General features: G+C 42.0%; 1 protein-coding gene across 1 annotated transcript in view; it reads left to right on the top strand.

Moving 5' to 3' along the window:
• Positions 1-25,911, top strand: part of LOC142760567 (uncharacterized) — a 115,314-nt gene extending 89,403 nt beyond the window's left edge. Inside the window, exon 2 of the mRNA XM_075863756.1 lies at positions 25,762-25,911. Coding sequence (XP_075719871.1) covers positions 25,762-25,911 — 150 coding nt within the window. The remainder of the gene's footprint in view (positions 1-25,761) is intronic.
• Positions 25,912-26,811: the final 900 nt, after the last annotated feature.

The following is a 26,811-nucleotide window of genomic DNA, read 5'->3' as shown; positions in this document are numbered from 1 at the left end:
TTATGGAAGATGTTCGTGAATTGCAAGCGGATTTAAACAAACTAAGTGTTTGGGCGTCCACTTGGCAAATGAGGTTTAATGTAGATAAATGTAAAGTTATGCATCTGGGTACAAACAACCTGCACGCATCATATGTTCTAGGGGGAGATACACTGGGGGAGTCACTTGTTGAGAAGGATCTGGGTGTAGTTGTAAATCATAAACTAAATAACAGCATGCAGTGTCAATCAGCTGCTTCAAAGGCCAGCAGGGTATTGTCGTGTATTAAAAGAGGCATGGACTCGTGGGACAGGGATGTAATATTACCACTTTACAAAGCATTAGCCTCATCTAGAATATGCAGTTCAGTTCTGGGCTCCAGTTCATAGAAAGGATGCCCTGGAGTTGGAAAAAATACAAAGAAGAGCAACGAAGCTAATAAGGGGCATGGAGAATCTAAGTTATGAAGAAAGATTTAAATAATTAAACCTATCTAGCTTTGAAAAAAGACGACTAAGGGGGGACATGATTAACTTATATAAATATATGAATGGCACATACAAAAAATAGAGTCAAATCCTGTTCCATGTAAAACCCCCTCAAAAAAACAGGGGGCACTCCCTCCATCTGGAAAAAAAAAAAGGTTCAACCTGCAGAGGCGACAAGCCGTCTTTACTGTGAGAACTGTGAATCTATGGAATAGCCTACCGCAGGAGCTGGACACAGCAGTGACAGGAGATGGCTTTAAAAAAGGCTTAGATAATTTCCTAGAACAAAAAAACATTAGCTCCTATGTGTAGAAATGTTTCCCTTCCCTTCTCCCATCCCTTGGTTGAACTTGATGGACATGTGTCTTTTTTCAACTGTACGAACTATGTAACTATGTAACATTGGGACCCAGAAGCATCAAGTAACCCCTCTGGCTAAAAGAGTGTCGCCTTGACATACATTTAGCCAGTAAAATGGAAATGGATGTCAATGACAGATGTTTACAACTCTATAGGGTTCTGTTCAGTGGCACTGTTCAAATGTGTATGTGTAATGTAGCGGCAAATCTTGGTGTGCACATAACCTTACCTGAAGTATTTATAAATTGCTCTTTAATAGTTACAAAATAATATTGTCTTGCTGTAAAAAATACATTTAAAAAAAAAGTTATTATGTGCATCTAAAATTCCAGAATTTACTTTAGCATTCTTTAACACATCCAAACCCTGTGCACATTGTTTTAGAAGTGTGCTTCAATAGTAATTCTGAACATTATATTTTACTTCAAAGTAGGTTATTGTTCTATAGGGTCATATTTTTCACAGTCCAGGGAGGATATATTTCATCAGGGTCTTCGTGTTTAATAAAGCATGCAGTCAGGTAAATCACACGCGCTATAGTTTTGGCTTCCAGTAAGCTGATAAGACCAGCAGAATCTTCTGCTTATACTGCGTGTCTCTAAGGGTACTCCGGAGAGTTACAATGTCACTCCAAGAGTTATATTGCTATATATTGATTTTTAATAATAACTCCTGTATAAATTTGGACAGGATCTTATGTCTATAAGGAAAAAGTTGTTATTTTAATAACAGAGAATAATAGTGAAATGAAACCCATATATAATGTACATGTAATCTTATTTTTTTATACACCCACACAGAGAATGCTTTAACTGACCCTCACCAATTTATTTTTGATCAGCAACAAAATCAGATTATGTTGTAATTAATATACATAGGAAAACTATCCATCAATAAAATGGATGATGTAATAGTTCTGATTTCCAAAGAAAATGTAAGAATGCTTTCAAAAATAGAAGTGTTAATAGTTTTGTATACTTGTTTAATCATACACCTGACTATAATCCTACAAAATCCAAGTGTACCTTGAGGAATTGATGCTGTTTTGAAGGCAAAAGGTGATCACACCAAATATTGATTTGATTTAGATTTCTCTTCTGTTCATTTACTTTGCATTTTTTTAATTGATAAAAAAAACTATTACCATTTCTATTTTTGAAAGCATTTTTCCACAACTGCCTAAAACTTTTGCACAGTACTGTATGTCATGAAAAATGCAACAAATAAATAATGTTTGAGATGTTTTTCTTGTTTTGTCTAACATTTGTAAGGTGCCTAGGACGGAATTTCTTAGTAGAAGTGTTACATACCTGGGTATAATATATAGTTAAATGATACTGCCATACAGGGCTTAAATAATACCACCACACATAGCTCAAATAAAATCAGTATACAGTAGACAGCAGTATCCTTTCTCTTCCCATCTCCTCTGGCAGACAGATCCCCCCTTCCCACCCCTCTTTTAAAGAGGATCTGTCACTAGTTTAGTAATGACCAATTTCCTAGCTAATCTGATAGGCGCTGTCACACTGATAATGCTAGTCAAAATTGTGTCCCAAAAAAGTTTATTATTTTTAAAGTTATGAGCTTTTTGCTAAATATGCAAATTAGGCTATACTAGACAAGTGGGTGTCAACACCAGCGATTCTCCTGAGGTGCAGCTACCTCACAGCCTATGACGCTGCTTCACACAGTGTGAGAGACTGAGGCTGGGCGGAAGGGGGATCACTTCAAATAGTCATATCTCCGGCTGTGGTACAGTGGTACTGCTGGATTATGAAAGATGAGATTCTAATCTTTCATATGGTACCAGGATCGCAGTTCTGGCTGTGAAACAACCAGAGATATTACCAGTTGAAAACATAGTCGGGAATGGAAGCTGTATACTATATGATCACGCTGTGTTGCTGTATGACAATTGGACAGCGTCATACAGAAAACATTACACCGCCCAGAGTGTAAAGAAAGAGTCACCTCCCATTTGGCAAGTATAGCCTAATTAGCATGTTTAGGAAAAAGCTCATAACTTTGCAAATAATAAACGTTTTTGATAAAAAATAAATACACTGTAGTTATCAGCATCATAGCGCCTATTAGATTAGTTAGGAGATAGGACATTAATAAACTGGTGACAGATCCTCTTTAAGTACGTATTATCCCCCTTTCCCTTCTATCATAGCAACCCTTTTTTACGTTTTCCCCTTTACCCTGGCAATTATCCCTCCTCTACATTCTCTTCCCTGTCACTCGTATCTGCCAGGCATGTCAGAATATATATTTGTATGTAACATTGTGTGCATTTTTATGTGTCTGTATCTGTCAATATAAATGTGTGTTATTCCATGGTACATTTTAATATAAGGCCCAACATGTATCTTTCTTCACAAAGTCCATTAATGCAGTCCCAGAGACACACGCGTCATGTATAAAATGTTGTGTTGCAGATTTTTGTAATACATTTTAGAAACTCTACCGCATGTACTTCATCATTTTGTTATTGTGAACATAAAACAGTAGAAAACTGTGTTCTACCAGCTGGTCCAGTCATTTTTACCTGGAAGCTTTTCCACTTCTGGAAGTGACTGCAAGTTTTAGCACTTAGGTGTGACAGTGGATGTGAAATTGCTCATAACAGAGCAATTACATTGTGTTCATTGTGAAGTCATTTGTTTAGCTAAAAACAAGAGCTTCATCTAAATATACTTTATGTGTTACATATGCCTAGACGCTCCATTCCTGCATTTCATTGTCGCAAAGCTTCAAATATTACATTTCTAATATCTAGTGCCAAGACTACGTACATAAACATACAGGGTGTGCAAGAAAATTCAGGAAACCAAAAGAATTATTATAACTGAGTCAAATAATGTATATTTGATTAGAGTCTGAACATTCTCTAATGGAACAAGGATAAGCGACAATACTGCCGCGATATCAGATTAGCCACCATTTTTCTTAATTTAGCTACAGGGAAAGCTAAACCAAAACACAATTTAAATCATCTCTAATCTGAATGACTTTGTATCGTAACGTGGCAACGTGCTGTGTAGAAGCTGCTAGTGCCATGTGCCAGGTAGTGCCAAACTGCCTTCTATAGGACAATGATCTCTAACCTGTGTCTCTCCAGTTGTTTCGATACTAAACCTTAGGCTTCGGGCTTTCAGAGCATGCTGGAAGTTGTCATTTTGTAAAAGCTACAGATTAGAAACCATTGCTATAGGACATTAGATTTGTATAATTGCATGCATTCAGAGAGAGAACTTTTTTTAATTCTTACTCTGATGTTGGGGTGTTTAACTTTGGAAACTGAGGAAGTTGTGGTCAGGCCCCTCTTGTATGTAGTATAACATGGCGTTTATCAGAGGCGTAGCTAGGGGTTTAGCACATGGGGGGGGCAAAAAATATCTGAGTGGGCCCCAACCCAGTGGCCCCCCCTAACGCATGTTTACAACTGAAGAGGCATATTCTAATTATATACCAGCCTTCATCCCTGTATATAACCCCCATCATCTCTGTATATAACACCTATCATCTCTGTATATACCAGCCTGGCTAGTATATACAGGTAAGATGGGGGTTATAAACAGGGATGATGGCTGGTATATACAGGGATGATGGGGTTATATACAGGGATGATGGGGGTTATATAAGGGGATGATGGCTGGTATTCACAAAGATGATGGGGATGCTGGGATGATGGCTGGACTACCCATCATCCCTGTGTATAACAACCATAATCCCTGTATATAACAACCATAATCCCTTTATATGAACCCCATCATCCCTGTATATACCAGCCAGGCTTCCCCTGCCGTATAGGTTTGTACAGCATAAAACTACTGCTCCCAGCATGACCCGAACAATTGTAAGGATATGCTGGGAGTTGCTGTTTCTCCAAAAATAATCATACCGCCCATTATCTCGCTGCAGATCATACAGTGACTACAGTACTGATTAGAGGCAGAATAAACATTTACATTAAGTGATTCAGTGGTGTTGTCTTTTCAGATTCTGGTTGTTCTTTTTCTCTTTTCTCCTTCACCCGGTTCAGACCTCTATTATGACTTCTCCCGGCCACAGCCCATTTCTACAGTTTGCTGCTCAGATGTCTTCAGCTTCTCACTTTTCAAACATTTTTACACCTATAAATGCAGATAAAATTATTATGGTGCCACACACTACACCCCTAAATATAATAGCGCCATACACTGCACCTCTAATTATAACAGCACCATACACTGTGTCCCCGATTATAATAACACCATACACTGTGTCCCTGATTATAATAGCACCATACACTGTGTCCCTTATGATAATAGTACCATACACTGTGTCCCTGATTATAATAGCACCATACACTGTGTCCCTGATTATAGTAGTACCATGCCTGATTATAATAGCACCATACCCTGTGTCCCTGATTATAATAGCATCATACACCATGTCCCTGATTACAATAGCACCATACCCTGTGTCCTACACACACAGTGCTCCCGGTAGATAGTGCCCCCTAGATCCCCCTGTAGATAGTACCCACATACAGCCCCCTGTAGATAGTGCCCCACATATAGCTCCCCCTGTAGATATTGCCGCCCATATAGCCCTCTGTAGATAGCACTCTACATATAGCCCCCTGTAGATTGTGCTTTACATATAGCACCCCCTGTATATAGTGTCCCACATATAGCCCCCCTGTAGATTGTGCCTTACATATAGCCCCCTGTAGATAATGTCGCACATATAGCCTCCCCTGTAGATTGTGCTCCACATATAGCTCCCCCCGTAGGTAATGCCACTCACATTTTTACGTAAAAAAAAAAACCTTTACATACTCACCTTGATCCTGTCCCCACGCCATCCTGTGTCAATGCAGTCCTGCTCTCTTCTGAAGAATGACTTTCCCCGCCAATCAGCGCCTTTCAACAATGGAAGCAGCGCGATGACGCCATCGTGCCGCTAGCGTAATTGAAAGGCGCTGATTGGCAGGGCAGGATGACCAGCCCCGCCAATCAGAGCCTTTCAACAATGGAAGCGTTAGAGTCATTGAAATGCGCTGATTGGCGGGGCAAGTACTTCTGCCCTGCCAATCAGCGTCATTGTTAGGCTCTGAATGGTTGACCACGGAACATGTCCGGCCATTCAGCGGTTATGCATGCAATTGTATCTGCGTCCTATAGACGCAGGTACAATTAGTGCAGGCGGGGGTAGCAGCGTCTGGTTTTAGTTGCGCCACTGCCCCCTCAGACAGGCAGCAGGCCGCCCTGTGTAGCATGGCCATGGTGGGGGCAGCAGGAGCGGTGGTTATGGTGGCGGCAGTCATGGTGGGTCCCACCATCTAATTGGGCCTGGGGCCACCACCCCCCTGTCCCCCACTAGCTATGCTACTGGCGCTTATTCAATTGAACGGGTTACCCTTGTAATACATGGCAGAATGTATTTGCTGGAACCACTAAGCAGGTCTTACTTGTGGCTAATAGAGGAGGTCACAAGCAGGAGACTTCTCCTTTCCAACAGTAATCCCCAACCAGTGGCACATGTAGATGTAGGGTCCACTATACATGGCTCCCAGCTAGAGACATTGTTATTGTGCCCTTGTTGTACCAGGGATGTCAGAGTATTACCAAAACTTGGCACTGAAGTAAAAACCTTATCACTGGCTGTAAAACAAGGGTAAGAGCCATATGTCATATCTTTAATAGACCTTTTCTGTTTGAATAGACAGAGTAGCTCGACACCATTTGTCGTATTGGAAAGTGACTTGAGACAGAGTCATAGGTAGGTTTTCCTTATTCCGGGTAAAGATTCAGTTCGCTGCCTTAGTTTATCATCTAAATACACTGGCCAACGCAGTTTAGCTTGTTGGCACTCCACCTGGCACCCTGCACCCATAAAACACATGCCCCGCCAGCCTCCGATCATCCTCGCAAGCTAAGAAAGGTTGGGGAGCTATGATCTACGCTGTCAATATCCACAATTATGGATCTGGTCAAGGGTTTTGGATTCTTAAGGCAACCCTTTTAATGTTATTCAATATTTTTCCACTGGAGCCCACTGATTCATATTTATTTTCTTACTGATGTCTGTATTTGATTATACGTCTGGTTTTCTGTATTTAATCTGTATTGATTTTGATATCTGCATTATGGGTGAAAAAACACTAACAACACGGTGCTTAAAAATCAATACAGACATAACATAGACAAGAATGGACATAAAATACTGTTAACACGTATATATCCAATAAAGCATCTATACTATGTCCGTGTGTAGGTCTGTATGTTTACAGTATTTGAGCATGCCTGGTTAACTGAGATAAAATTTCTTTAATCTGATAATCTGAGTCTAATAGTATGGCAATAATCTTGTTTCCAGCATCATACAACAAGACAAGAAGTACATGACCGAGCGGAGACCATAAAAGCCAAATCTTCACTGGAAGGGCCGTGTTCCCGTATTCCAATGTGCATGTACGTGATGGCTATCGCTTGGGCACAGAAACTGTGACTGACAGCCAGGCTCCAGCTGCAACTGCCTGGATAAGAAAAACCTCAGATCTCAGCCATGTAACCCCTTAAATGCCGAGGTCAATAGCGACCCCAACAGTTCAGTGGTTTGACAGAGGGAGGGGGCTTGCTCTGTTAGCATTGGCGGCCCGCAAACGCGCTCGCCGTCTGCCGATGGGTTGTCATGAAGCCGGGGTCCTAACAAAGACCCTCAGGCCTGGCATGACTATATGCCTAATAAATCGTACCAGAGGCTTGTCCAAAAATACTGCCTGTCAGCTTTACATTGACAGGCAGTAATGCTTTGCTATACTAAGAGTACCAAAGCATTATATCAGAAGATCGCAAAGTGAAGTCCCCCTAGTGGGACTAAAATAAATAATTGTAAAAAAAATTGCACAGTAAACATGAAAAAAAAACAATTTTTTTTCCATAGAAAGTGTTTTTATTTTGAAAAAGTGTAAAAAAATAATAATACACATATATGAAATCACCGCCATCGTATCAACCCGTGAACACCATACAAGAATAAGCAAAGAGACAGCGGTCTATAATGAAAGTTAATCAATAAGTCCCATGTATCCAAAATGGTACGAAAGAAAAAACGACACCTCGTCCCGGTCATTAATGCCAAAACGGGCCTGGTCATTAAGGGGTTAAAGCAGTTGTCTCACCCTGATCCTATCTTTAATTGATGCCAGCCCAGGGATCAGCATATTGTTGCATATCTATCTTAAAGGGTAACTAAGCGTTCAACAAACTTCCGACATGTCATAGTAACAAGTCAGGAGTTTTGACTGGTGGGGGTCCGAGCACTGAGACCACCACCAATCGCTAAAAAGAATAGAATAGAATGTCTATGAGCCCGTACACTGCTACATCGGTTTTTCTCGGAAATGAACAGAAACGAAGATGCTCAGCGCTCACATGAGCACTTCTGCAGCTTCGTTTTCAAGTACAGCGGAGTCGGTCACATGACGAAGAATCGTGTTGTCATGAAGAAAGACTGTGCCACTAGACATCCGATCCCCTGCCAGCGCTATAAAAATCTATTAAAATCTCATAATCATTGCTACGGTGGACCAGAATGTATGTTAGCAAGTGTACTCATATACTGCAGTGAGTACACTGCTAATAATTTTTGGTCCCCACATAACCCCTTTAAGAAACCCATATATTTCCCCAATAACTGAGGATATGAATAGCCACCCATGTAATACATGGATGGTTTTGATCTACAAGTGCAGCTCTTTGATAGTGGCTCTCTCCGCTCTGGCTCATAGAGAGGGTCCTGAGCAGAAGATCCCCTCTATGACATCTATATGCCCTAATAAGGCAAATTTAAAGGGGTTATAGAGATGGTACAAGTACTTAAACCTTTCTTTTTGGAGGTTCTCTAACTTATATAAGATGACCTTTCAAATGAGTCTTATATTATTTAGATTTTTAGAATTTCTTGATAATTCATAATATTTTATAATCTGACACCTATTATTTCCAGATATGCTGGATAAAATTAATTTTACTGTACCAAAATTTGGGTTACACACCGAGATCAAGAAATATTATTTTAATTTACTTTATTATTTTTATTTCTAAATGATGATATTTTATTATATTTTACTATATTTGTCTTTTGTAGTGTAGCATAATTCACCTCTCTATTGAAATTTACAGACACCAACTTTGATCTGTTAAGTCCCATTTGCACAATTTGCAGCCAGTTTACAATGAGAAGTAGATTTGGGACTGCAGTGAAAGAAATACTGAAGTTTTACGTTGAAAGCCATATGCTGCAAAAATATGTTACTATTCTAAAGTGGATGCCAGCCAAGTGAGAATAAAACAAGAAATGACTGTAACCACTTGTTTATAATACTATAATGTATAGTGATGAGTTCTCAATGTGTTCTTTAATTAGGAAACCATTTACAAAAACATGTTTATCTACTTCCACTTTATTACATAATGTTTCTGTTTATTGACAAAACTTTTGTTGTTGCGAATGACTGAAAAAGTCGGAAAAACATCCGCCGTGCTGTAATAACTGATCGTACAGTTGGGAGATAATTAACAATAACATTTTATTTACCTTGTTAAAGTTTATGGACATTACATTCTGCTGTTTAGTACGGATACAATGGAAACGTCAAGCACCAATTTGTTTTTTGATGTCTTGGTGACTAATAAACTGTATGTATATTTCTGTTATTACTCATCATATCTATTTTATGCTTTTGTTTTTACAACATACTTTTCTGATAAAAAAAATTAGAATAATTATTTATATATTATTACATTATAAACATTTATATGAAAATGATGTTTTAGTGATATGTAGGCATCACTGTTTATTTTAAGTGAATGTCCACCCTTGAATACCGTTTTTTATTAAAAAAACATCTAAATAGTTCCAAATTTCTGTGCTGAATAATTTCTTAATATATCTATATAGTGGTTGGAGCTCTAAATCCCTTTTGTAGACGCATAGTTAAAGAGGCTCTGTCACCACATTATAAGTGCCGTATCTCCTACATAAGGAGTTCGGCGCTATAATGTAGGCGACAGTGATGCTTTTTATTTCGAAAAACGATCTATTTTAAAACACTTTATTAGCGATTTTTAGCTTTATGCTAATGAGTTCCTTAATGCCCAAGTGGGCGTGTTTTTACTTTCAACCAAGTGGGCGTTGTACAGAGTGTATGACGCTGACCAATAAGTGACCAATCAGCGTCATGCACTTCTCTCCATTAATTTACACAGCAGCATCGCGTTCTTACTAGAACACGATGTGCAGCCACATACACAGACATTAACGTTAATGAAGTGTCCTTATAATGAATATACATGACCTCCAGCCAGGACGTCATGTGTATTCAGAATCCTGACACTTCTGAATCTTTTCTGTGAGATTTCCAGCAAGGGAAACGAAATCTTGTTTACCTCGTAATCTCGCGAGACGTTAATGTCTGTGTATGTGGCTGCACATCGCGTTCTAGTAAGAACGCGATGCTGCTGTGTAAATGAATGGAGAGGAGTGCATGACGCTGATTGGTCACTGATTGGTCAGCGTCATACACTCCTCTGTACAACGCCCACTTGGTCGAAAGTAAAAACACGCCCACTTGGGCATTAAGAAACTCATTAGTATAAACCAAAATCGCTAATAAAGTGGTAAAAATAGATAGTTTTTTTTAGGTACTTTTTAGCATTACTGTTACCTACATTATAGCGCCGATCTCCTTATATAGGAGATAGGGCACTTATAATGTGGTGACAGAGCCTCTTTAAATGATAAAAATGTTAGAAGCCTGCAGCCACCACTAGGGGAATTTTAGGAGATTACTGATTACTGTTTATATATAATGACTATGTAAACTTTTAAATTCAATGTATTTGTTTAATAAATGTTTGATTTTATTTTGAACATCTTTTGAATTTTTTTATTACAATTTTTTTTTATTTTTTAGATACAACTTCTATGTATCCTGTATACATAAAAGCTGTATTTTGCAGTCAAAGTCGAATCCGTCAGGTCAGTGGGACTGACGGCTATGGTAAGGGTTGGTCGATATGCAGGATCCAGCTATTATTAATCGCATCTAAGTTCAAGAACTTAGCTAAAGGCCCTTTTACATGGGTCAATGATCGGGCAAATGAGCGTTTATATGAATGCTCATTCTCGATCATTGCCGTGTGTAAATGACGAAGCCGTTGGCGAAACGGATGTGGTGGGTGTTCACAGGACCTTAGCCTTTTCAAGTTCTCTCTATGCACTTTATATATGAGTCATACTGCTCTATCTATATACTTTTATTTAGAGGTCTGGTGTGTCTCTATAACTTTAAAGCATTTACACATTTTTTCCTGCTGTGTAACAGGATAATTACTAATATTTGCACTTTCACTTTAATGTATATATTTTGTGAATTGTCTTGTGTGTATTATGTTCACATACGTGTAAAACTTTATATTATTATTAAATAGTCTGACCTGCTTCATCCACCGTTTCTATGTCTGCATTGTCTCATCTTATCAATTTTTATATCATGATATAAAGATTTACCTTTTTAAAAAATAAGCCCACCCGGTCTAGCACTATATTGTTTGTTGTTTTTGGTGTTGTCTGTATAAACAGGGCAACGGTCAGCTGATGAACAAGCATTTGCGATGATCAGTTGATCACCAGGCTGCATTCAATATGAAAATTGGTTACTTTATGAGACAATTACTTCTAAAAGAGTCCTTTTTTTTATACTTTATTTTTTATTTTTTATACTGTAACAAAGTGTAAAAAATCATAGCCAATGATGTAATTTATTTAACACTGTACGCAATGTAACAACATAAAACGACATGAGAAAACACGTTGAATATATTATCACTCAGTTAGCTTGGATGACAGAATAAAAACATATTCCTGGAATTTATCAGGGACATTAAAGTATTATAAACCAGCAGCAAGAAATAGACTTTTATTTTACACTTAATAAAAATAGCCTCATACTTCCTGTTCAGATAAGAGTAATTATTACCTTCTACACTGCAATATAGCTTATTGGCCTTATGGGTTTCCAATATTAACATTAATATATCTCCATTGGGGTTCTCTAGAGGGTTCTGGGATATGGTGCTCTCCTTGATCTATTATTTCCTTGAGCTCCAATATTCATGTCCAGGTCAATGTAATATTACGGAAGGAGAAACATTCTTTGAAACTTCACATGCAGGCAGATCATTTATTTAATTTAATAAGGAGGTGTTGACTAGAGATGAGTGAATCGGTTCTACATAAATCAAATTTATTTGGAATTTCTCAAAAGTTTTGGATTTTTGCGAATCTAAAATATTCCATATTTCTCTTGCACCAATTGCTCAAAATGTCATCCACCATTTTACAGATCAGAAGAAGACAAAAAGACAAAGAAGAAGGATCACATGACTTTGGGTGGTGGCCATGCGGCTTTCCCCCTAATACCTTGTAGCTAGCCCTCCCTCTAGCACAGCCAACCATGGGGGGTATAGGTGTGAGTCACTGATGAAAGTCAAATAAGTTATAGCCACTATAAATAGCCCAACCACAAAATGCTGTTGTGGGGAAAAAGATAGGAGAGAGAAGACGTCAGACAGAGAGTGAGAGATAAACAGAAAACAGATAGATAGTGGATCAGTGTCAGTGAGTGTGTTTCATAGTGAGGAGAAGAAAATCGATAGTTATATTTACAATAATTTGCTAGAGAGATTTTAGAGAGAGATAGTAATCCATCAGTGCCAGTGTTACAGTTAGCAAGGCAGGCAGCCATTGCTGCAAGTGAGTGCTGGTGCAGCTATACAATTCTTACAATAATTTGTGAATCACCAATCTTCATCACATCATTCACAAATCTTCAGTGATATTGATCCTAGTGCTGATAGGGTGCTGCTGCCTGCTTATACAGACGTCACTCCTTGTTTTGCATATATTTAATACTGCCAGCAAGAATTTGCATTTATACAGCGCTGTTATACTTCAGCCTATGTCTAAGTGACAGGTTTTTTTAATCAAATAAATAGATTTAAATTTGAATCCTGTTGCTGATAGCGTGCCGCTGCCTGCTCATACAGACATCATGGCTGAGATGTCACTTATTATTTTGCATATATCTAATTGCTAATAATAGTGCCACCAAAAATTGGTGGATTAGTCTGCATCAAGCAGTTATACAGCGCCGTTATACATCAGTTTTATGTCCAAGTGGCAATATTTTTTAAAATGAACAGAGTAAAATGCCTAATGCTTCTTCACTTTCCAGAACTGATCAGGCGCACTGTCACTGTCACATGTAATCATGTCGGTGAAAGTGGTAAATCTTCCAATACCAACGTATGTGTATAAACACCGGCAGGAATCGACCCAGAACATCTGTGCATTATATGGATAGCCCATTGATTTAAATTGGACTTGTGTAAGGATGTGCCCTTCCTTACCTTTCCTCTTATCTCAACATATCCTGAGATGTGGGGCATGAGATGACCAGCTTTGAAAAAAAACAAGATTTCACGATAATCTGTCATGAGATTTCTATGCTATATGTGTCTATGTCACCCAGTGGTTGTGATCTCTTAAATAATAACTGTGATAAAAAGTTTGGATTATACGTTTTTAAGCCATGCTTTAGTGTAAAAATCAAACCATGTTTTGAGCTATTTATTGTTATTACCCTATGATTGTGCCACATTGTGTACTATTAAAATATTATATTTTTATAATGCATTTATATTTTTATTTTTACAATTGTCCTGCTTTTTCTAACTTTTTATAAAAGTTCATGCTTTGCCATGTTTTTATATTCAGTAGCTCAGCAAGCCCCCTTCTCAGTCTCTGAATCAGCCATGACAGTGAAGGGGCTGGCTTAGATGATGTATTGAGCCAGGCAGCCAGCTCATTCATCCGCGTCATTGACACAAAGAGGAAAGGTGGGAACTCCTTCCACCAGATCCCATATCACAGCAACAACGGCAGCTCCAAACTACCAGGTCCACCAAGACTGAAAACCTGCAATCCCTGCCGGTTGGAAAACTAAAGTATATTAGTTTTTTTAATCTTACAAAAGTAAAATAATAAATAGCTTGCCTTTTCATTGGACAACCTCTTCAATCTTCCCCTTTACTTTGATCCTATTCTGGCTCATATAGCAGTTAAAAGTGAGAAATAAAAATAAATATATATACTTTTATCTATTTTTTTCTATATGTTTTCTAGAGAATCAGCAATGTCCTCCTTCTTTTTCTTCTCAGAACCCTGTGTCTGACTGTAAGACAACTGGCTGCAGCAGAAGCCCCACAACTCTGTCTCCACTGGGAGACATAAAATATTAAACCCCATCCCTTTCCAAGTCCCAACCCCCCACTGTCTACCAGGCAAAAATGGAGGAGATAAGGAGAAAATTACCCTTGTGTTCTCAGTAAGACTTCAACAAAACTGTTTCAGAGGCTGTATAAATTCATATGGAAGAACAAATCCTATAGAATGACAAATAATTTATATTCTGTTTATTATTATCATTAATTTCTACGTTTAGTTTTCTTTTAAGTAGACACAGAGGGCACAGGTCTGTAACTAAGGTAGTGAGCAGACATGACAGATAAGTAGGGTGAAAGGTGGGAAGATGGCAAAGAGAGCAGGGACGTGTCAGTGTCAGTATTTGTATACAAGAAGGTTTCAGCAAGAAGAAAAGATCAGTATATTCTGACTCGTTTTGTGTCCCACTGTTTTTCTCCCACTGATAATTGCGGCATTAAATAGTTATTGTTTTTTTCCATGGTAGCAGGTCTAGGAACATTTTCCTAAAATTGTCTTTATAACAAATCTAGATGTGACCCTGATGGCCATTGTGGCAAAATTTGTATTTACATCCCATTTTCATTGCGATTTTTTTTAGGTGTGTTAGTGGTATGACATTTTGCCAGTGTTTTGGACTGAGACTGAGGTTTCATACACACACTGTTGTTTTATGAGGTGAGGTATGTATCTGTAATAAAGTGTCAATAGAATCCCATAGGTACCTCCTGTACCTCTGTGTAACTTCTGTGTTACTCTGCAAGAAACAAATTGCGGCACGCCCCATCGCATATCGTATTATGTGGTATTCCTCCCCATTTCCATATGCATGAGTCTTAATAGCTTGCCTGGCTGTTTCTGTTTCTACCATAGACTTGAATGGTGAGAGCTGCACAAATTCTGCTGGCCACCTCTCATTGCAAAACAAGGATCCCCCATTTTCTAAATAAATGGGGATCCAGAGGTGTCACACTCACATGTCAGACATTTTTTGCTATGTCTTTGCCATAAATGTCTCTTTAAAGTTGACAAGCATTCTAATTCATGCAGTTCAAGTATGATACGATACATTACTCTTATTTTTTTTACTTTCATTCATCAGTTACTGTATAAGATATAGAAGTGACATTAAGTTACCTACATTTATCAACATAACAAGTTAAATAACTATTATGAGGTCTATATAATGGTTAAATTCAAGGAATTCATATTTCAGAGTATCACACAATAGTCAACACCTATAAACTAAAGAAAACTACTCACCATGAATTATCTCAGGGATTCAACAAATGCTCTAAGATTAATTAAGTCTTTCCAAAGTTTTCACGGTTTCTGTGGCCTACTACCAGTGACACCCAGCAGACACCGGCTCGATTGCATGTTGTGAATACTGCTCTGGTGTATTGTGGAATTTAAAAGACACACTGTAAAGGTGATTGATCTATGCTCAGAGAATAAGTGATGATGCAGCTAATAAATTAGTTAGATAGGGATTTGCTTTTATAGAAGTAATTGAGTTAAAATCATTATTACCCATGAGTAGAGTCTTAAAGGGGAATAATTAAAGGGGTATTCCCATCTTATACATTTATGGCATCCCACCTTTGGGACCTACACCTATCACCCTCTACCCCATCCTGCCTTTCGAAGTGGCCGCACAGAATCAGTGGAGAGGGGGCAGGAGTTACGGAAACAGCTGAGCTCGCTTTGCTACACTGTTTTCGTAACTCCCACAAAAGTGAATGACCGTTAGGGAAACAGCAGGACACTGATAACCTAATATATTTACTCAGTCACTGGTACTGCACCCACATGATATTTGATATATACAAACACTCACACATTCACACATTTAATTTGCACCCATTCCTTCTATATTACAACTTCACAAGGCACAGTTGTGCTTAAATTTTACTACTATGAGATATTTGTAGATACACACAAATTTACTCTTTTTTTTGTGAAACTACACACATGTTATTTCATAACATTTCTGCATCTCTTAGCACATGTTTTTCCTGACACATAATTTTGCACATATATCACAGATTTTCTATATAGTCCTGAGCATTAAACTAGTATATATACATATATTATATATATATATATATATATATATATATATATATATACACACACACATGTATTCTGTTTTATTATATTGCATGTGATATATTTGGTTGAATATAGGGAGTGGATAGGGACAGATTGGCGTGCAGTTTAATATTGTTGTTTTTAACCATGAAAATATGTGGTTTCCATTATGGATTATGGCATGCATACTATGATTTTCTTGGTATTCCAGTGCATATATTTTAAATAAACTATCTTGCATGCCGGGGTGGTTATCTCACTTTGTGGCATGGTATATATATTTTTCCTGGTGCATACAGAGTTAATTATTGGTAATTTGACCATTAAGATTACTCCCCCTCCTGAGGGACCTGCACTAGGTTATTGTGCCGGCCTCTCAGGGAAGTTCAACTTCTGGAAGGGCCTTCTGGAAGTATGGGGTGAAATTTCTCCTGATTACCTCAGCAAATTAACAGCTAGAATGCCAAAGGTCTGCAATGCTGTAATTGCTGCAAATGGAGCATTCTTTGACGAAAGCAAAGTTTGAAGGAGAAAATTATTATTTCAAATAAAAATCATTATTTCTAACCTTGTCAATGTCTTGACTATATTTTCTAGTCATTTTGTAACTCATCTGATAAATATAAGTGTGAGTTTTCATGGAAAACACAAAATTGTCTGGGTGACCCCAAACTTTTGAACGGTAGTGTATATATATATATATGTCACGGACACAGGGTATGTGGACCCACTAGGCCGCTCCGCCGTAGAGGGGAGGCAGCTGCCCAGGTCAGAGTCTATGCGGAAGTCAATGGCAGACAGTAATGCTTGGGTACCTGAAACAGTCCGGGCGGTGGCTGTGGCTTCAGCACGGATGGAGGCAGGTGCAGGAGGTGGCGCCAGACGTGGCGGGCAGTATCTGATTAAGCAGATGACACTTGGTGTGGCAGAAGACACTTGACGTGGCAGATGACACTTGACGTGGCAGATGACACTTGACGTGGCAGAAGACACTTGACGTGGCAGATGACACTCCAACGCTGGTAGGCACAGGAACTAGAACAATACGGAATACAGGAACGGTAACAGGGCACGGGTAACAGCTGGAACGGGAGACACTAAGGGACCATTGCGAGACAGACTGGGAAAGACTAACAACGCTCAGGCAAGGATTAGAAGGCCACCGGCCTTCTTATAGACCAGGAAATCGTGGCAGTAGATAGTGATGACGATTTAAGGCCTTTAAGGCCGGGCACGAGCGTGCGCGCGCACCCTACGGAACCCACAGATCCATGGCTGCGGGCGTCGGGAGGTGAGTAAACCCGACGGCCCGCGGCCATGGACGCTACAGTTTCCCCCCTCTTACGCCCCCTCTTCTTGGGGCCAGAGTGAGAGAGGAACTTTTTAATAAGAGCAGGGGCGCTGAGGTTCTCTTCTGGCTCCCAGGACCTCTCCTCAGGACCAAACCCTCTCCAGTCCACCAAATAGAAAGTCCTTCCTCCTACCCTTTTGCAGTCCAGGATCTCCTTTACCTCGAATACATCAGAAGGACCGGTGGGAGCAACTGTGGAACTAGAAGTCTTGCTGTAGCGGTTCAGGACCACTGGTTTCAGGAGGGACACATGGAAGGAGTTAGGGATTCTGAGGGTAGGAGGCAGCCGCAGCTTATAGGAGACAGGGTTAATTTGTTGCAGGATCTCGAAAGGACCAAGGAACCTGGGAGCAAACTTGTATGAAGGCACCCTCAAGCGAATGTTGCGAGAGGACAGCCAGACTTTAGTCCCAGGAAGATACTGAGGCGGCTCTCTTCTCTTGGTATCTGCCTTTCGCTTCATGCGATCCACCGCCAGCAAAATAGAGGACCAGGTCTGTTGCCAGATTTGCAGGAAGTCCCCATATGCAGAGTCAACAGCGGGTACCTGAGATGAAGTTGATACAGGAAGAGGAACTCTGGGATGTTGACTGTACACAATGTGAAACGGAGTGGAAGTGGTGGACTCACTTGTGTGGTTGTTGTAAGAAAACTCGGCCCATGGAAGAAGCTGTACCCAGTTATCGTGCTGTGAAGAGATGAAGTGGCGGTGATAATTTTCCATGATCTGGTTGATCCTCTCAACTTGCCCATTGGACTTGGGGTGATAGGCAGAGGAAAAGTCCAAACTCACATCCAGGAGTTTACAGAGGGCTCTCCAGAACTTAGAGGTAAACTGAACCCCCCGGTCGGACACAATGTGAAGAGGCAAGCCATACAAGCGAAAGATGTGCTGAATGAAGAGACTCGCCAGTCGGGGAGCAAAGGGTAGGCCGGTCAGCGGGATAAAATGTGCCATCTTAGAGAACCGGTCCACCACCACCCAGATGGTGTTGCATCCTGCTGAGAGAGGAAGGTCTGTGACGAAGTCCATAGCGATGTGCTGCCAGGGGGCACTGGGTACAGGCAGAGGCTGAAGCAGGCCGGCAGGCTTGGAGTAAGTCAATTTATTAGAGGCACAGACCGTGCAAGCAGAGACAAAGTCCAGAACATCCTTAGGTAGCGTGGGCCACCAAAAGTGACGAGCAATCAGGTCTTGGGTTTTACGGACACCGGCGTGCCCAGCTAGTTTATAACTGTGTCCCCAGCGGAGAATTCTTTTTCTGTCTGCCAACCGAACAAAAGTTCTCCCTGGAGGGATATTTCTAAGCTGCAGAGGATTGGCGTTGACAACGCAGGATGGGTCTATGATCGTCTGAAGGGACTCCACCGTGTCTTCCATCTCAAATGATCTGGACAGGGCATCGGCCCTCACATTCTTGTCAGCGGGACGGTAGTGGAGCAGAAATTGGAAACGGGTGAAGAACAGTGACCACCTGGCTTGACGAGGATTCAGTCTTTGAGCGGACTGAAGGTAGGTGAGGTTCTTGTGGTCGGTGAAGATCAGGATGGGGTGAGCAGCGCCCTCCAGAAGATGTCTCCACTCCTCCAGGGCCAATTTGATAGCCAGTAGCTCCCGATCTCCAATGGAGTAATTGCGCTCAGCAGAAGTAAACAGTCTTGAATAGTAGCCACATACAACTGCCTTTCCTTTGGAGCTCCTCTGGAACAGAAGTGTGCCTGCACCAACAGAGGAAGCGTCCACTTCTAGTGAGAACTGCCGAGATACGTCAGGGTGATGGAGGATTGAAGCTGAAGTGAAGGCTTTCTTGAGGCTAATGAATGCGGACTCTGCCTCTGGAGTCCATACCTTGGCGTTCACACCCTTCTTGGTAAGGGTAGAGATGGGGGCCGTCAGAGAAGAAAAGTTTGGAATAAACTGCCGGTAGAAATTGGCGAAACCCAGGAACCGCTGTATGGCCCTTAGGCCTTGAGGACGTGGCCATTCCAGGACAGACTTTAATTTCTCAGGGTCCATCTTAAAGGACCAGTGTCACGGAAAATTTTTTTTTTACATCAATTTGACTTTAGTGTGTTATTAAACATTTTTTAATTTATTTGTGTGTTTGTGTTTCATTTTTTTTTATTTTTTCACTTTTTCTTCCCTATGGGGGCTGCCATTTTTTTTTCCATTTCTGTATGTGTCGATTAACGACACATACAGGCATGGAATACGGCAGCTACAGTCCCATAGTGAATGCGAACGGGGCCCGTTCCATCCACTATGCTGTACGCCGTCTGTGTGGGAACGGCGCATGCGCCGCTCCCACACGGTCCAAGTTGAACTGTGCGACGTCCGACGCCATTTTCCTGTGGACCGGAAGTTGCGGCCGGACAGTAAGATTACTACTTCCGGTCGCGGCTTCCGGACTTGTGCACTTGGAGCGGCGGTAGCAGACGGACCGGACGGACCGGAGGGAGTGGTGACGGCAGGAGCAGGTAAGTAATTTCTATGTATGTTCGTGTTTTAGTGTGTGTTTACTACTGTATGTAAACCTACTACACTGTGTGTTAGCTCAAAAAATGGCGACACACAGTGTAGGAGGTTTGACCGTTCAATCCCCTCGTTTCTCCCGGAACTAGCCAGGATAAAGGAGGGGGGGTTCTGAGAGCTCACTAGAGCGAGTGAGTTTTCTCAAATTTTGCAGCATAAAGCAATGTAGTTGCTTTACCACATGCAATGCTGCAATTTTGGGAATTGCTCCATCTATTGACCAGCGCTGGGAAATATTATAAATTAGAATCTAATTTATAATATTTCCTGACTCGTGAAAAAAATAAAAAAATTAGAACAATGTCTAATCACCTATACACCAACTGTTTAACTAAAAAAAAAAAAATAATGTTTTTCTAGCGACACATTACCTTTAAGGCCTTGATCCGAGATGACATAGCCCAGGAAGGGCAAAGACCTCTTTTCAAAGGTGCATTTCTCTAACTTGGCATACAAGCGATTCTCTCTTAGTCGCAGAAGAACTTGACGAACATGCCTCCGATGGGTCATCAGATCTGGGGAGAAAATTAGAATATTATCGAGATAAACTACAACACACATATAGAGGAGATCTCGGAAGATATCATTAACGATCTCCTGAAATACTGTGGGAGCGTTACACAGTCCGAAGGGCATCACTAGGTATTCGTAGTGCCCATCGCGGGTGTTAAATGCCGTCTTCCATTCGTCACCCCGGCGAATCCGGATTAGATTATAGGCCCCCCGCAGATCTAGCTTGGAAAAAATTTTGGCTCCTCGTATACGCTCAAATAGCTCGGAAATGAGTGGCAACGGGTATTTGTTCTTGACCGTGATCTGATTGAGACCACGGTAGTCAATGCAGGGTCGGAGAGATCCATCTCTCTTTTTAACGAAGAAGAAGCCTGCCCCGGCCGGGGAGGTAGATTTTCGAATAAAACCCCTCTCCAAGTTCTCCTTGATATAGGCTGACATCGATAAAGTCTCTGGCAAGGAGAGAGGATATACTCGTCCACGGGAAAGAGAAGCATTGGGAACCAGTTCAATGGGACAGTCATAATTCCGATGTGGAGGCAACGTCTCAGCCTCTCGTTTGCAAAAGACATCCACAAAACTGGCATACTGAGAAGGTAGATCGGAGAGTGACTGAGGCAGAGGGGGCACAACAGGACGGACTTGTGACAGGCAATGGCTATGGCATCTGGAACCCCATTGAAGAACCTCTCCAGAATTCCAGTCGAGTGTCCGGGCGGGTAGACGGAGCCATGGCAGACCCAGCAGGATAGGATTGATAGCCTTAGGTAGTACCAGGAAGGTGATCTGTTCTGAGTGAAGAGCTCCGACCCGTAGTTTCAACGGCTCAGTGATGAGCATGATCGGATCAGGCAACGGTAGACCATTCACAGAGGCAACTGCCAGGGGTCTCTCCAGACGGACTGTGGGTAGTTGAAACCGATCCACTAGATCCTGGTGGATAAAATTAGCAGCCGCTCCAGAGTCAAGATAGGCGGAGGAAGGATGTGATGTCTGTCCGGTGACTATGGCCACAGGTATCGATAATTTGGAAGAGGTTTTAACGTTTGGAGACGTTCCACCTAGAGTTGCCTCTCCAACCAACCCTAGGTACTGGAGTTTCCCGGTTTCTGTGGGCATTTGTGCACAAAATGACCCTTGAGGCCACAATACATACAAAGTCCAGAGGAGCGTCTGCGCTGCTTCTCCTGTTCAGATAACCGGACTCTGTCTACCTGCATGGGTTCTTCAGGTAGTGCACTAGGAGTGGACAATAGTGGTCTCTGGGCAGAGGGTGCTGGTCTGTGGGCCCGGCTCTCCTGACGACCCTCTTGGGAGCGCTCCCGGATTCTCATATCAACCCGGGTGGCTAACAGGATGAGGGCATCCAAGGTAGAAGGAAGGTCGCGGGCTGCCAGTTCATCCTTGATGTGAGAGGACAGTCCCTGCCAGAAGGTCGCCACCAGTGCCTCATTGTTCCATGCCAGCTCGGCTGCTAGGGTACGGAAGGAGATAGCATACTCCCCTACTGTGGAGCCCTCTTGCTTGAGGGTCAACAGAGTAGCTGCGGCAGAGGATGTTTGACCCGGCTCCTCGAACACGGCACAAAAGGACTGCAGGAACAAGGCTAGGTCCGCGGATACAGGTCCTTGTTGCTCCAAGATTGGGTTCGCCCATGCGAGGGCCTTGCCAGCGAGGAGGGAGATAATAAATGCCACTTTTGCCTCCTCGGAGGGGAAGAGATGAGACCGTAGCCTAAAATGCACCGTGCATTGATTGAGAAATCCTCTACATGCTCTGGCGTCACCGTCATAGCGAGGAGGAAGGGGCAGAGGAACTGAGGATCCGGAACAAACAGGGGGAGCAACAGGCAGTGGCACGGCAACAGCTTCAGGAGGAAGAACCGGGGGTGGAACAGCGAGCAGATCCAGGTGGACCAGGATAGAATTCACCGCCTCAAGGAGTTGATCCTAACGTGTGCGTTGGTCATGCATCTCTGTCTGAATCTTCTGTACTGGGGTCTTGGGCTGGCCAGCGGGTTCCATGGCCTGAGCGTAGTCACGGACACAGGGTATGTGGACCCACTAGGCCGCTCCGCCGTAGCGGGGAGGCAGCTGACCAGGTCACAGTCTATGCGGAAGTCAATGGCAGACAGTAATGCTTGGGTACCTGAAATAGTCCGGGTGGTGGCTGTGGCTTCAGCATGGATGGAGGCTGGTGCGGCAGGTGGCGCCAGACGTGGCGGGCTGTATCTGATGAAGCGGAAGACACTTGACGTGGCAGATGACACTTGGCGTGGCAGAAGACACTTGACGTGGCAGATGACACTTGACGTGGCAGACGACACTTGACGTGGCAGAAGACACTTGACGTGGCAGATGACACTCCAACGCTGGTAGGCACAGGAACTAGAACAATACGGAATACAGGAACGGTAACAGGGCACGGGTAACAGCTGGAACGGGAGACACTAAGGGACCATTGCGAGACAGACTGGGAAAGACTAACAACGCTCAGGCAAGGATTAGAAGGCCACCGGCCTTCTTATAGACCAGGAAATCGTGGCAGTTGATAGTGATGACGATTTAAGGCCTTTAAGGCCGGGCACGAGCGTGCGCGCGCACCCTACGGAACCCAGCCGAACGGAGCGGAAGTGAGCGCTGGCATCTCCTAGGAGGGAGACGGAGACCAGCGCTCACAGATCCATGGCTGCGGGCGTTGGGAGGTGAGTAAACCCGACGGCCCGTGGCCATGGACGCTAGAATATATATACAGTGAAGGAAATAAGTATTTGATCCCTTGCTGATTTTGTAAGTTTGCCCACTATCAAAGACATGAACAGTCTAGAATTTTTAGGCTAGGTTAATTTTACCAGTGAGAGATAGATTATATAAAAAAAAAAAACAGAAAATCACATTGTCAAAATTATATATATTTATTTGCATTGTGTACAGAGAAATAAGTATTTGATCCCTTTGGCAAACAAGACTTAATACTTGGTGGCAAAACCCTTGTTGGCAAGCACAGCAGTCAGACGTTTTTTGTAGTTGATGATGAGGTTTGCACACATGTTAGATGGAATTTTGGCCCACTCCTCTTTGCAGATCATCTGTAAATCATTAAGATTTCGAGGCTGTCGCTTGGCAACTCGGATCTTCAGCTCCCTCCATAAGTTTTCGATGGGATTAAGGTCTGGAGACTGGCTAAGCCACTCCATGACCTTAATGTGCTTCTTTTTTAGCCTCTCCTTTGCCTTGGCTGTATGTTTCGGGTCATTGTCGTGCTGGAAGACCCAGCCACGAGCCATTTTTAATGTCCTAGTGGAGGGAAGGAGGTTGTCACTCAGGATTTGACGGTACATGGCTCCATCCATTCTCCCATTGATGCGGTGAAGTAGTCCTGTGCCCTTAGCAGAGAAACACCCCCAAAACATAATGTTTCCACCTCCATGCTTGACAGTCGGGATGGTATTCTTTGGGTCATAGGCAGCATTTCTCTTCCTCCAAACACGGCGAGTTGAGTTAATGCTAAAGAGCTCAATTTTAGTCTCATCTGACCACAGCACCTTCTCCCAATCACTCTCAGAATCATCCAGATGTTCATTTGCAAACTTCAGACGGGCCTGTACATGTGCCTTCTTGAGCAGAGGGACATTGCGGGCACTGCAGGATTTTAATCCATTACGGCGTAATGTGTTACCAATGGTTTTCTTGGTGACTGTGGTCCCAGCTGCCTTGAGATCATTACCAAGTTCCCCCCGTGTAGTTTTCGGCTGAGCTCTCACCTTCCTCAGGATCAAGGATACCCCACGAGGTGAGATTTTGCATGGAGCCCCAGATCGATGTCGATTGACAGTCATTTTGTATGTCTTCCATTTTCTTACTATTGCACCAACAGTTGTCTTCTTCTCACCCAGCGTCTTACTTATGGTTTTGTTGCCCATTCCAGCCTTGTGCAGGTCTATGATCTTGTCCCTGACATCCTTAGAAAGCTCTTTCGTGTTGCCCATGTTGTAGAGGTTAGAGTCAGACTGATTAATTGAGTCTGTGGACAGGAGTCTTTTATACAGGTGACCATTTAAGACAGCTGTCTTTAATTGAGGCACCAAAATGATTTGGAGCGTGTAACTGGTCTGGAGGTGGCTGAACTCTTAATGGTTGGTAGGAGATCAAATACTTATTTCTCTGTGCACAATGCAAATAAATATATATAATTTTGACTATGTGATTTTCAGTTTTTTTTTAAATATAATCTATCTCTCACTGGTAAAATTAACCTAGCCTAAAAATTCTAGACTGTTTATGACTTTGACAGTGGGCAAACGTACAAAATCAGCAAGGGATCAAATACTTATTTCCTTCACTATATATATATATATATATATATATATATATATATATATATATATATATACATAGAGAGAGAAACATAGAACACAGTAACGGCACCAGGACTTCAGAGTAGATGAAAGCAGGGTGGATTTATTCACCTCAACACAGCAACGTTTCGGTTCAACAGGAACCTTTCTCATGTCTGTTGAATCGAAACGTTGCTGTGTTGAAGTAAATAAATCCACTTTTGCTTTCATCTACTCTGAAGTCCTGGTGCCGTTACTTTGTTCTATGTTTCTCTCTATTCTGAATTGGGGAATTGATTCATCCCCTGGTGACGAGCACATGGCCTGATTTTTTGGAAGTACTTCAGTGCTGTGTTCATCTATCTTTGGACTGTATATATATATATATGGCCGACCGACACCTTTTGAATTATTGAAGGCAGGAGCGTGAGCGCTGTAAGTGGCGCTTAGTTTTTAATACAGGCCACCACTCACCTTGTGCATCTCGTCACTTCTCTTCTCGACCGCTCCTTCTGCAGACTTGCTGCTCTCTGGCGGCGCGTGCTGCGTACAGCATCAAAGAGGGCGAGTGTTCTTACAGACGTGCCCATCATACGGCACGTCAGGTAAGTAAAATAAGGCATGCCCTTACTCCCGGTCCAGTCCGTCCCTGGTTCAAAATGCTGCCCCCCCATTTTCAGCTAGGTGGCGCCGCCTGAGGCTGTCGGCTCACCTCGCCTTATAGCAGGTGCGGCACTGGTCATCAGCATGAATAGGGAACTAGAAACCAACTTGAATTGTGCAGAGAGAAAACAAGAAGGAGCCCGGCACTGAACCTTGGGGAACCCGACTGAGAGATAAAGTGAATGGGAAAGAAAGTAGAGTCAGAAAAAGAGCCACTGAAAGAGCAGTTAGAGAGATACTAGGAAACCCAAGAAAGGACATTGTCCTTTAAGCCAAAGGAGCAGTGAGTGTGAAGCAGTATTGGGTGTAGCTGTAGCAGGATTAAAAGTAAGTATTGACAATTACATTTGGCTGACATGAGATCATTAGATACTTTGGTTAATGCAAATTTTTAATTTTAAGCGTTCCATTAGAGAGTTAGTAGAGAGGTAATTGACCAAATGAGTATTCACCGACGTTCTAGAAGTTTAGAAGCAAAAGTTAGAAAATAGTTAGCAGAAAAGTACGGTTTAAGAGTGGGGTACTTGAGAATTTGGGTGACTACAGCATGCTAAAACGATGAATGCAAATTTCCCGATGAGGGAGAGAGTGGTTGAATATTTTGGTGGAAATGACACCAGGGAACACAGCAGGGACAAGATGTGAGGGAATAGGATTGAGGGGACAGGTGGTTAGATGGGAAGTGTCAAATATTAGAGAATGTTCCGGATGGAACATGGGGGTTTGTGGGATGTCATCTTGGGAAAAGTTTGCTGGAATCTCTTGACATATATCATCAACTTCGTCCTTAAACGGTAAGGTCAGTGGCGCTGCGATCAGTAGCAGTTGCTTGGGCTACAGGACAAGAGAAAGAAGAGGTTAGTGAAGTATATTTGTTTAGCATGGATGAGGGCAAGGTTGTAGGTTTGCATCACAAATCTGTACTAAAGGAAGTAGGCATGTGGGCGAGACTTTCTCCACTGTCGCTTAGCAAACCTACAGTAACTTTGGCGGTAGCGGTTTTGAGTTCTGTGCCAAGGTTGCCGTCTACAGTGCCTGGAGAAATGGACAGTACAGTAGAGGGGGCACAAACCTATGTACCAATGTACATTTTAAAGTTTGGTTTATAATGGACTGTGGCCTAGGTCGGGCAAGTTAGAGGAATGGGAGAGAATGCAGGTCTTAAGGCATT

This window comes from Rhinoderma darwinii, chromosome 4, assembly GCF_050947455.1.
Source record: "Rhinoderma darwinii isolate aRhiDar2 chromosome 4, aRhiDar2.hap1, whole genome shotgun sequence".
In the NCBI taxonomy this organism is placed as follows: Eukaryota; Metazoa; Chordata; class Amphibia; order Anura; family Rhinodermatidae; genus Rhinoderma; species Rhinoderma darwinii.
This window is presented reverse-complemented; position numbering and strand designations above follow the sequence as displayed.